This window comes from Lottia gigantea (assembly GCF_000327385.1).
Source record: "Lottia gigantea unplaced genomic scaffold LOTGIsca_98, whole genome shotgun sequence".
Taxonomy (NCBI): domain Eukaryota; kingdom Metazoa; phylum Mollusca; class Gastropoda; family Lottiidae; genus Lottia; species Lottia gigantea.
Genome location: NW_008711162.1, coordinates 820865 through 833174, shown reverse-complemented (window position 1 = coordinate 833174; position 12310 = coordinate 820865). Strand labels below are relative to the sequence as shown.

The following is a 12310-nucleotide window of genomic DNA, read 5'->3' as shown; positions in this document are numbered from 1 at the left end:
CCTTTGTCCTGATATACGACCATAACCGCCAAAGGGTTATAGTTTATTGCTCATATTTCAATCAATGACGTCGTTATTCATTGACGTCATTGTATCAAATAGACGGTCTCCCCTGTAGACAATCATGTCGATAGATTACAGAATATTCCATTTTTTTATGTTAATGAAAAAACCCAAGAATGATTTAACAATGTTAATATATTGATAAATCTAAGAACAAAGGAAGGTAAGCCTACGATTTTCTAACAATAATTATCAACACTAACGTCATTTTCAATATGGCGGTGCAGGTCAAAAGGTCATAGGGGATAACTTCTGACGTTACCATTATAAACAACATGGCCGTCGTGTTATTTAGAAAGATTGATGCAGAGTTCGGATCTTATTTGATACATCTTTATATGATTTTATATATACTTTTCCTTTTAAAAAATTGACATTTGAAACGATAATACTTTTATAATGGGCTGCTGACCAAAGCAATTCTTAAGAAAATGGTTTAACTTGGAAATTGAGTGTAATGTGCGATTAGGCCTACCCTACACAACGAGTTGAAACTAAAAGATAGGAAAAGGGCGACACAAAATATGAATGAGCGGCACTTTGCTTTACTGCGTCTGTTTTAAAAATTAAAGTGGTTATTGATTATTTAAATTAAAATCAATAAAAAACAAAATCAATGGAAAATCTTCCGAAGAAATGTCTGTGGAAGTTGAGTCCAGTTTCCCCGACAGTGATGTACTCATGTAGGCCTAGGTCAGAGTAGATGACATGGAAAAAGCGTCTAGTCGATCAGATATGACAATTACCGAGCCCCTGTGTGCTAAAGACAGTGCGTGATATTAAAAATCTCTCGAAAATGGGAAATTGCAAAAAACAAAGCTGTCAATGCAAAATTTTCCTCCTTGCACACTGTATGGCGTTGCTCAATCAGGTGCAGAAAAGTAGGAGGTAAAATTCATTTTGGTGATAGGCCTAGTTTTATTTCAAGAAAGTGATTCTGGCGATCGTTGTTTATGATTACGCTCTCATTTACGTAAGTGGCTTTTCCCCTATGAACTTTGACCTGGCCTCTTACGTCACAAAGTGTTGATAGGAGTTATCAATTGCATTACCACCTTCCCCTTTAAATTCTTACTATGTCGTGATTTTCTCTTAGGTTTTCAATTCAATCTTTTACATGTCGGAGAATATAGACTGGCTGAATAGGCCAACTAAAATTATAATTGTCCAAAAATGTATTCTAGACGACATTCATTACCGCCAAAAAGTTTGAAAATTACCAACAGTTTGAAAACCCCTGAGTTAGTGCACATTTTCCTCTAACCCTGCTTTCATACAACGATAATCAAAATAATGATTTTAAATTCAACCTTTGCAATACAGCCTAATTTTCAGTGTTAAATTACTAAGCTTAGCCTATATATCATAATTAACTTACACAGGCATCTGTTTCTATCAATAGTCAACTCTATTTGTAAGAGTATACTATTATAGAGAGAGTCGATTGTTGATAGAAACAGATGCCTGTAAACTTACCCTAGTTTTGCCAATATTGATCACCCTCTCTGCATACGACTTAGCGGTCTGTCCCTGAAAAACACAGAAAGCGTTTAAATCAAATCAATCGAATGATATTTCTACATACTAATATGCATCAACATGTTCGAAAATATTACATATCTACTGTTTCACTTTAGTTGGGAAAGCTCTTATTAGTGACTGTCCAACAGAGCATAATGATTGGCAAAAAATTATCGAGACCTAGAAATCGTTGTGTAGTTTCTAAGATCATAATGAACAAATTGAGTCGAAAACATGAACATTGATTTTATCTTGAATCAAATGATAAATTTTGAACACCCTCCATTACCAAAAAAAAAAAAAAAAATAGATCAAACTTTAGTTTCGTTTTTTTTTTATTAGCTATTATTTTTAATATAGCCACTTCAGTTAAGGTCTAATGAAGGGCCTCTTGAACACTCGTCAAAATAACCTAGTCCTGCTTTAACCAATCAAATTTCTGTCCTCTCCAGCGCTGGCATTTTGTGAGAGAGTGAAAGAATTTCATTGGTTAAAGTTGACGTCATCAGATTAGGTCAAAGGGTTACTTTGACGAATGTTGAAGAGGCCAGTCTTTAGACCCTAACTGAAGTGGCTATATTAAAAATAAAAGCTGATAAAAACGGAACGAAAATTTGGTCTAATTTCAATTTGACTGATACAGCATGCTACATTCGGGGGAAAAAACCAACCTAGTTTTAGTTTCATGCCATATATAAACTATATACCTGTAGGTAGGATGGAGGGAAGCCTTCTAAATACATGCCACTTGGGGCAAAATAAAAATCATACAACACACTGGTAAACAATGATGCCACATCACCTAAATAATACAAACACACACACATTAATTTACACACATTAAAACACACAATATAGTGAACATAATAAACATTAGTAATGCATCTTATTTCATTTTTCTTCATTTCTTGTAACTCTTCAGAATGCAAACGGAAAAATGAAGTTTACTGGTATTTCAATATTTCAATTATATTCAATATTCTTCATTAAAAACAAGGTTAAAGATCGCGAAAATGATGGGGTTTAGTGATATTTAATTTTTTTTTCAGAATGAGAATATATTCAAAATTCTCTCTTAAAGGGACTGTAAAAAGGTTTTCTAATTTTTTGTCATGTGTATCAAGGACATTGATAGCACCATTCCAATTTTCAATCAGACGTCTGCGGTTCCTGTAATTCCACTAAAACTAAGTGTTTGATGACGTCACTAATGGCGAAGGGCCTTATGTGATAAAGCATATTTAGCGATTAGTGACGACATACATTGACATTTTACAATAATATTCAAAAAAGATGGTTAAAAAAACAGTATAAATAGTTGAAATAGAAGTAGAAGTTTAGGAAAGAAAGTACAATACCTAAATTTTTAGGGCTGGCTCTCCAAACGGTTTCCATGTTATGATTCTTAATTCTATACTCGTGATCTTGATCATCAATTCTTCCCAAAAACAGCGCATCGAATCCCATCTAAATAGAACACTACACTTAAATATACTATTAATGTTAAAAATCAAATAGTTTTACAATCAGTAATAGTGGAAACGCCCTAGTCGCAAGCCTCGCATAGGAGTGTCTGAGCCTGCAGGTCACGTATTCTCGAAACGTTCCTAGCGCTAAGACGTCCTAGAATCAATGTTAGAAGATAAGAACCTAGGACATCCTGGCGCTAAGATCGTTTCGAGAATACAGTGCCAGAAGGTCTCCAAATAAAGTTTTGAAAAACATAATCGATCTGACGCATTCTGAGACATATGTTTTGACAAAAACGTATAAAAATAATATTTTTAAATTTGTAAGAATGAAGTCGGGGTACACTTGGTGAGACAAACCGTGGGATGGGGGCAAATGCCTAAAGTTAAATGAAAATGCATCAGTGGCGGTGGTCAGATTTCCAGATTAACATTATACGTTAACGATGGCGTTATAATATCGATTATGTTGGCTTATGCGCTTGGTTACAAAACCGACAGGTAGCAAGCATACCTGAGCAAATATTGAAGAATGTTCTCTAGAATGTCCAAACTGATCAATATGCCAGCCAACTCTAGGCATAGCACATTTGCCAAATTCTTTAAGAATAAAATCAAAGCCAATAGTATGTTGATCTATGATATCATTATAATATGTAGTAGCAGCATCACTCATACACCATCCTCCAACTATAAACTCTAATCTACCTAAAATCAGAAAAAAACCAATTGAAATAGACCTCTTTGACCCTTAAAGGTCGGAAGTTTAGATATTTAACCCTTTATCTAGCAAACCTGTTTTGTATTTCTGAATTTGATCGGTCGATGATTTAGCTCTCGACCAATCAGACTGATTAAAGCATGATATTGCGTAGCTATCCTATGATAATTCATACTGTCGGTAAATGATTGATAAATTGAATAATATGGTGTAGTGAGCACAATCTGAAATGATTTGTCTGCTGAATCAAGGATTGTATGTCTAACCGACTCATACACCCTTGGAAGGCAGTGGCTATTTACCACTGGCGTGGTAAGCGTGGTAAATAGCCATAAATACCCTTACTTTGATATTCCTTTTGGCAAAAAATGCTTAAAACAACCTAAATATTCAAATGAACGATTTTGATTTCAAAAACTCATCATGTTCATCAAAAATTCGCTTTTTGAAAAAAAAATGTCGTGTTTGTTTACAAATAAATGTCAAGGCCAACTTTGTATAGTATGTAGTCTAGGTCAGTAATGATACAGATATTGATAGTGTTTGACTGTAGTATGTAGTCGAGGTCAGTAATGATACAGATATTGGTAATGTTTGACTGTGCTATGTATCGAGGTCAGTAATAATACAGATATTGATAGTGTTTGACTGTATTTTACAGTAGAGGTTAATAATGATACAGATATTGATAGTGTTTAACTGTAATATGTATTACAGGTTAATAATGATACAGATATTGATAGTGTTTGACTGTAGTATGTAGTAAAGGTCAGTAATGATACAGATATTGATAGTATTTGACTGTAGTATGTTGTAGAGATTAGTAATAATACATATTATATTGATAGCGTATGACTGTAGTATGTAGTAGAGATTAGTAATAATACATATTATATTGATAGCGTATGACTGTAGTATGTAGTAGAGATTAGTAATAATACATATTATATTGATAGCGTATGACTGTAGTATGTAGTAGAGATTAGTAATAATACATATTATATTATACTATATCTGTATCATTACTTACTACAGTCAAACACTATCAATATCTGTATCATTATTAACCTCTACTACATACTACAGTCAAACACTATCAATATCTGTATCATTATTAACCTGTAATACATATTACAGTTAAACACTATCAATATCTGTATCATTATTAACCTCTACTGTATTTACAAGCTACAGACTGAACGCATTTCCATAACAATAAAAATATTGTAAATCTTATGATTTTTCATTCATAATAATCACTCATGAAGACTGTGTTGTTTTCCTTGCAACAGCAGTCCAAATATAGGAACAGTGTCGACAAATCCTACGATAATCATCGACCGCATTGAGTCAATTTTGGCTTTAGTTTTTATGACTAAAGTGTCGAGGTTCGCTTGGGTTCGTCGTGTTGAAGGGCACCAGAAATCCTGAAACTTTATAATTCTTCTCCTACAATAGCTAGTCTCACCTTACACCTCAGGGGATGAAAAGAACCCCACGCTAGGAACCAGGAATATACAGTATTATAGCTTGGAACTTAAAAATTCAATAAAAGTCTGTCAAAAGTATATAGCTTTAAAATGTATATATAAACGAATTTCATTCCTTATTGTTCACATCATATAGCGATTGTAGAAATGTTTTGGACTGTGAAATTTAGCGTCCAAAATGGCCGAAAACCACAGTCACCGATATTAAATATGGCGGATATTTTCCTTCGCTAGGGATATTAAAATGCTTATTTTAGTGAGCTAACAATGTGAAATGTGCACAATATTTATATTTTTGAATCTTAAAAAGTGTAATTTTTTGAAATATTAAAAAAAATTGGATAAAATCCTACAAATAAAAAAAATGGTAAAATTTAAATACCACGTTTTTTCTCCATAGACTAACATGCTGATATTGGCCTAATTTAACAATTTACCACGCCGTGGTATATAGCTGTAAGGGTACTTATGACTATTTACCACGCTTACCACGCCAGTGTTAAATAGCCACTGCCCCCTTGGAATACACCATTCAAAATTAAAATCAGACGTTTTAGTGGAATTGCAAGAACCAATGATTTGAATCCGGTGCAAATTGATGTTATCATAGTGTCCCCGATATACATAAAAAAATCTTTACAATCACTTTAATGATTTTAATTGAGTTGTATAGATGTTAAAGTATTTTCGAGCTCTTTAGGATTTCTTGATTTTTACTTCATGTTCTTTAAGGAAATCCATTATCGCTCTTGCTTTATGACTGGAAGAAATCACAGCTTGGAACTTGTATTAAATTATAAGGCAATCAGTTGTGTTGTGTGAAACAACATTCCCTTAAGTTACAATTAAAACCTCATTACAACTAGTCAAATACACGTTAAGAATAATGTATTTATGTTGAAGCTGGCACATTTAAATCATTCAAACATGGCAAAATATTGAGATACGATCAGCTAGTCTATTCTACCAGTTACCATGAGGTTCAACACCCCCCTTCCACCATCCCAACCTCAACCCCTCTTAAAAGTGCAACAGAAGTTTTGATTCCAAGAATGCTTTCTATTGCTTATTTGGTGTTGGGACCCATGTCCTGTTATATTTCATGCGACATTACGACCGCTAATTATGAAAATTGTACAGTCGTTTCAATTCCTTTTCCAGCTGAAAAGTCGGTAGCTGTCCATGGCCTCTATCAGAGCTGTAAACCGGCGTCCAGTTCTCCTACATGTAAATAACAGTGACAATTTAGACAGTCGACACTTTCAGTTTCAAAGCATTACTGCAGAAATTATGACGTCGTTGGTACCAAATAGAAATGTATGAATATCTAAAACGTCCTGGAAGCAATAACAGTCTACGCTGTGCGTTTTTGATTGAATTATAAGAGATCCAAAAGTAGGTTTTAAATCCTGAAAAGTGATATGGATAGCTGAAATTGAGCTCTAACAAATGAACAAGCAAGGGTTTAAACAACTGTATCCCTTTAATACGATGACAAATTCATAAAAGTCAAATTTGGTGGACATAACTCTTTAATGACGGGTGTTCCGCCAGGCAGGGTATGCTTACTCTTCATAATGAAATATTTCTTCATTCATAATTGATATAATTCCTTATGTATATGAATAGATAATTTGCTGAAATCAATATATTGCCAAACTGTTATTTTGGAGTTTCGTTGGGTTTTAATTTTTAACTACTGCAGAAAAGTACTCTAGCGATGATAAATAATTTAGAATGTAACCCAGTTAGAACTCTTGGTTCATAAACTTGTATTTCGATAACCTAAGGAGAAAATATCAGTAAAATTCTAGCTGCATGCTGTTATCAATTACCGCGGGTTTTCTTTGATAATTTCTGATAAATATGTAATTTCGGCATATTTACGATGTAAACAACGTAAACACTTACACCAAGGTCAAAATATTACATGTAATCCTATTTTCTAAAAAATACAACATTGTAACTTGTACTTGGTTTCTTGTGCATTAATAACAATTCTATGGTCCTAATTCGACTCAATGACTTCTTGAAAAGAGACTTAAAGTCCAAAATTTTATTTGGAAGATAGCGTATTTTACTTTAGTCGTTCTTCCTTTCTAGAAAACCGTCATGTGCACTATTAGAATGAAGGGGACTTATCAACCAAGTCTATTTCTTACATTTCAAATTTTGTAGTCTTTGTTACCTAGAAGTAAGATAAAATAAAAATAATACTGAAACTTACGTTCTCTTATGAGTTTCTTGACATCCTCTTTCATCTGCTTGTTTTGAGCATAATACCATTTTGAGAAAAACGACATTTCAACATAGATGAATCTTCGTGTTGGATTTTTTAACAATGATGGTATTACCGTATTTAAAATACATTGAACACATTCTCCTCCATGATAGTAAGATTGACCTACAAGCAATGAACAGAAATGAATTGAAATAGAGTTTTACGTCATATAAATTTTCCTCTGATGATGTCAGGATGAGGGACCTAGCCTATTCTCTCTCGATTTCCAAATGAATCTATAACGAGCACAATCTGTAGCATTTGGGGCTCTCCATTTTTCAGAACAACGAAAAGCTTTTTCTGTGTCAGACCTTCGTGTTGCATTCGACTAGAAGGCTGTCAAACGTATGGCAAATTGCAATTTTGCAAACACAATCTGTAATTTCCCTATGTATGCACAGAGAAAACATGTCGTATTTCCCTGAATATCAAATGACGATACTAAATTTCCGTTCACACTTGCATCCTCTGCCGCTACGTCTGGTGCAGCCTCATCTAGAAACCCATTATAACCTCTTTAATACCATGTTGATACAGCAATTTGTACCCAATAAGTATGACTTATTAAATATTAATCTCAAGATTTACACTATTGATTTTTTATACTCGGACAAACCGCTATAGTACTTTACAGTCAACTTAGTAAAAATAACAATAGGATAGACCATGAGTATAGTGAATCCTGGTTGATTTCAGCTGAAAACAAACTGAAGTAGGTCATGGGGTGGTGATAAAATAGGCTAAATCATGAGATGATGGTGATGGCGTAAGTCATGGGATGGTGATGAAGGAAGTCACTAGATGAAGGTGACGGAGTGGTTTATGGAATGGTGTTTTAGTAAGTCATGAGATGATAGTGATGATTAAGTCATGAGATGATAGTGATGAAGTAAGTCATGAGATGATAGTGATGAAGTAAGTCATGGGGTGGTGATGAATCAAGTCACTAGATGAAGGTGACGGAGTGGTTTATGGAATGGTGTTTTAGTAAGTCATGAGATGATAGTGATGATTAAGTCATGAGATGATAGTGATGAAGTAAGTCATGAGATGATAGTGATGAAGTAAGTCATGGGATGGTGATGAAGGAAGTCACTAGATGAAGGTGACGGAGTGGTTTATGGAATGGTGTTTTAGTAAGTCATGAGATGATAGTGATGATTAAGTCATGAGATGATAGTGATGAAGTAAGTCATGAGATGATAGTGATGAAGTAAGTCATGGGGTGGTGATGAATCAAGTCACTAGATGAAGGTGACGGAGTGGTTTATGGAATGGTGTTTTAGTAAGTCATGAGATGATAGTGATGATTAAGTCATGAGATGATAGTGATGAAGTAAGTCATGAGATTATAGTGATAAAGTAAATCTTGAGATGAAAGAGATGAAGTAAGTCTTGCGATGAAAGGGATGAATTAAGTCATGAGATGATGGTCATGAATTAAGTCAAAAGATGATAGTGATGAAGTTAGTCATGAGGTGCTGGGGATCATGTGATCGTGACGAAGTTGTACATGGAATGATAGAGACAAAGTTTATGGGATGGTGGTTTAGAAGGTCATGTGATCGTGACGAAGTTGTACATGGAATGATATAGAAATAGTTCATGGGATGGTGATGAAGAAGGCCATGTGATCGTGACCAAGTTGTACATTAAATGATTTAGAAATAGTTCATGGGAGGATGGTGTATAAGGTCATGAAATCATTGCTAATGGCCCATGGGATGGTTATGAAGAAGGCCATGTGATCGTGACCAAGTTGTACATGAAATGATATAGAAATAGTTCATTGGAGGATGGTGTATAAGGTGTGACTATGAAGTGTAGCGACGACGACACCGACGACGACGGATCATGCTGATGTTAATTAGAAGATAAAGATGTTATTGAAACAGGTCTACTATTTGATTTATGTCCTCAAGGCAAATAATCACTACTTACTATTTCCTCCACCTTGTCCAGAATAATACTGATCCATTGTCTTCAACCATCCCACATCATCATGAGAGTGTGGAATAATATGTATATTTAACATGCCCTCTTTTACAGGGTTACATTTCTGGAAAATAATAAAGAACATTCTAAAAAACAACAGAAAAACCTTTAAAGGCATTGTATAAAGTGGTTTTCTAAAATTTGTATGTGTATAAGTTAAGCATTGATTTCAATTTTCAAGAAAACGTCTGTCATTCCTGCAATTCCACTAAAACCACGTGTTTAATGACGTCACTAACGCAAAGGTCCTTATATAGCAAAAACAGCTTTTGCGATAATGGCAGTCGCAAAACGCTTATTTTTAATTCATGGAACTGCAGGAACCACAGATGTCCACAGATTATTTACATTTGCCACCAATCTTTTTGATATTTTAGATGTGATACGGAAACGGATATTAATTGCTAACGAACCAGACGTTGGGTTGTAGTATGAAAAATGACATATTTGGGAGGTATAGAATAATGAAATCGGATGCAAAACAAAAGCAAAACAAAAACAGCGAATAAGATTGTAACTATGTTAGATAAAAACAAAACCTAACTTACATGTACGTTACATGTCCCTGTGTCTTCCAAATTTTCTAGTGCGGGATCTCTTAAATTGTTAGAAATTCTCTCTATAAATGAACCAACCGCATTTGACGGTTCTTTCACTAAAGCGCGTATTTGAGAATCACCTTGTTCAAATTTTAGAGGATGTCCTACATTTGCGTCTTTCCGCACTGACGCATCCTGTTCGTTCTGATCTAACTCTGGCGCAAGCTGGTGGACATAGTGGTATCTTTGACGGGGAACTTCTGTGTTGTAACTGCTCCATATTTTGACTAATACTGGAAGAAAGGCCACAATAGCCACCAATTGGAAAAATCGTTTCGTTCCTCTTCTCATGACCGGATATGGATGCGATCGCCGATCTTAATTCGCCAATGTTGTGGTCCCTGAAAGCAAAAATATTGATCATTAATTTTAAAGTACCAAGCCGACACTACAGTCAACGGGGGTGGGGAAGGCACATGGGCAGCAGCCCCTCCTCGCAGCCCCGAAAAACTAGGTTAGAAATTCTGACAATCTCAGATATTTCGCCCCCTCGGTCGCAAACCTGCAGTATATTAAATGGTCTATAAAGAGATTTTCGAACTTGTTTTGTGTTTCGGGGACACTGATAGGATCAATTTGCACCATTCCAGTTTTTCAATCAGACGTTTTTGATTCCTGCAAATCAACTAAAAATAAGTGTTTGATGACGTCACTAAACGCAAAATATGCTTATATCACATATAAGGCCTTGGCGATTAGTGACGTCATAGAATCGTCATCAAAATTTAGAACACCTCTTCAAAATCCCTTTACGGCTTAATCAGCTTTCTGTCAGTTTACTTCACTTAAAGAAATTCATAAATCATCGGTTGATGTAGGTCTACAGCGAAATCATTTTGCTGTAAGAATATCGCACCTTATTATCAAAATACATCTATGTCGAATTCGTAGATCACAGCAATATTATTACATAGCAAGAACTTCCTAATCGAATCGAGGTCCTTATTAACCAATCAAGAAAATAGATCCACATTGAGCGAGTTTTCGTTCGATCATAACTATATAAACAGCTAGACGATTTGTGTAATGATCTAAAACACTATGTTTCCTTTTAGCAATTTGAATCGCAACTGTTAATTGGATAATTTATTTATGAAATGTCAGAAATAAGTAGTAGTCGATGTTACTATTATAGTCCGAATCTTTCAACTTTTATATGCCTTCTAAGCCTTTTGAGGGGGGCGGGGGGGGGGGGGGGGGGTATATGAATGAATATTAAACCCATGAATGCATATGCATTAAACTAATAATGCCTTTATGTCCAGAATTATCTGCGTTTGAAAGTTAAGTCTTTTCTTGAGACACTGCCATATGCATAAAAGACATATCTATAGAAATAGGAAAAGAATTTCCTAGTTTGAGATATTTTTGAAGGAATTATGTAATTTTCGTACATTTACAGTACTTCTGAATACTATTTACATATCATATTTAAGATTCAAATCAACCCCCAAAAATGGCGCATCTGTCACTTTATAACGATCATAAAATCATTTACTTTAGAAATTACATGCACATTAATGTACATGTCTCAGCATGTACTATATGATAATTGGTTTGGGTATTTCAAAGGGATGTTGGCGTCTAATGTTTGCGGATAGAGCTCAGTGCTGCTCAGTCAGAGTTTGGATTGTCGTTACTCCCTCGGCGATATCAATATTTTCACGTGCAGATTACTGAAATCATGGCATCATAACATACGAAACTACGTGTCACGCCTTTAACATGCCGGATAACCATGGTCGTGTCTATTAGCATAGCGATTATTTAGACGACTACATTCGCGTATATCCCGTGGGGTTTAAATGTTTGCGGATAGAGCTCAATACTGCTCAGTCAGAGTTTGGAGTGTCGTTACTCCATGGGCGATATCGATATTCTTGCGATCAGATATCACTGATATCATTACATCAGAACTGTTCGTGAGAATCTTAAAATGACGAAAGTCTAAGGGCCTGGTTACATTTTTAGTCCTAACAGACAAGGATTTCAGTTATAGAAGGCCAGCCCGGTATTCGACATATAAGCCACTGCGGCTTATATGAATACCGGGCTGGCCAAGATAGCCTGGCTTACTGTTCTATTCGTTTTTTAGTAGACACGCAAAGCAATTATTTAGACTAACATATCCCTTCAAATAGTAGTATTCTTTAATGGCACATTCAAAAGGC

General features: G+C 34.9%; 1 protein-coding gene across 1 annotated transcript in view; it reads right to left on the bottom strand.

Annotated features, from left to right (window-relative positions):
* LOTGIDRAFT_135457 (hypothetical protein) overlaps nucleotides 1–9625 on the bottom strand; it is a gene marked incomplete at both ends in the record, with an annotated part of 22635 nt that extends 13010 nt beyond the window's left edge. Inside the window, 5 exons of the mRNA XM_009069075.1 lie at nucleotides 2292–2386; nucleotides 2943–3051; nucleotides 3568–3761; nucleotides 7492–7668; nucleotides 9499–9625. Coding sequence (XP_009067323.1) covers nucleotides 2292–2386; nucleotides 2943–3051; nucleotides 3568–3761; nucleotides 7492–7668; nucleotides 9499–9625 — 702 coding nt within the window. The remainder of the gene's footprint in view (nucleotides 1–2291; nucleotides 2387–2942; nucleotides 3052–3567; nucleotides 3762–7491; nucleotides 7669–9498) is intronic.
* Nucleotides 9626–12310: the final 2685 nt, after the last annotated feature.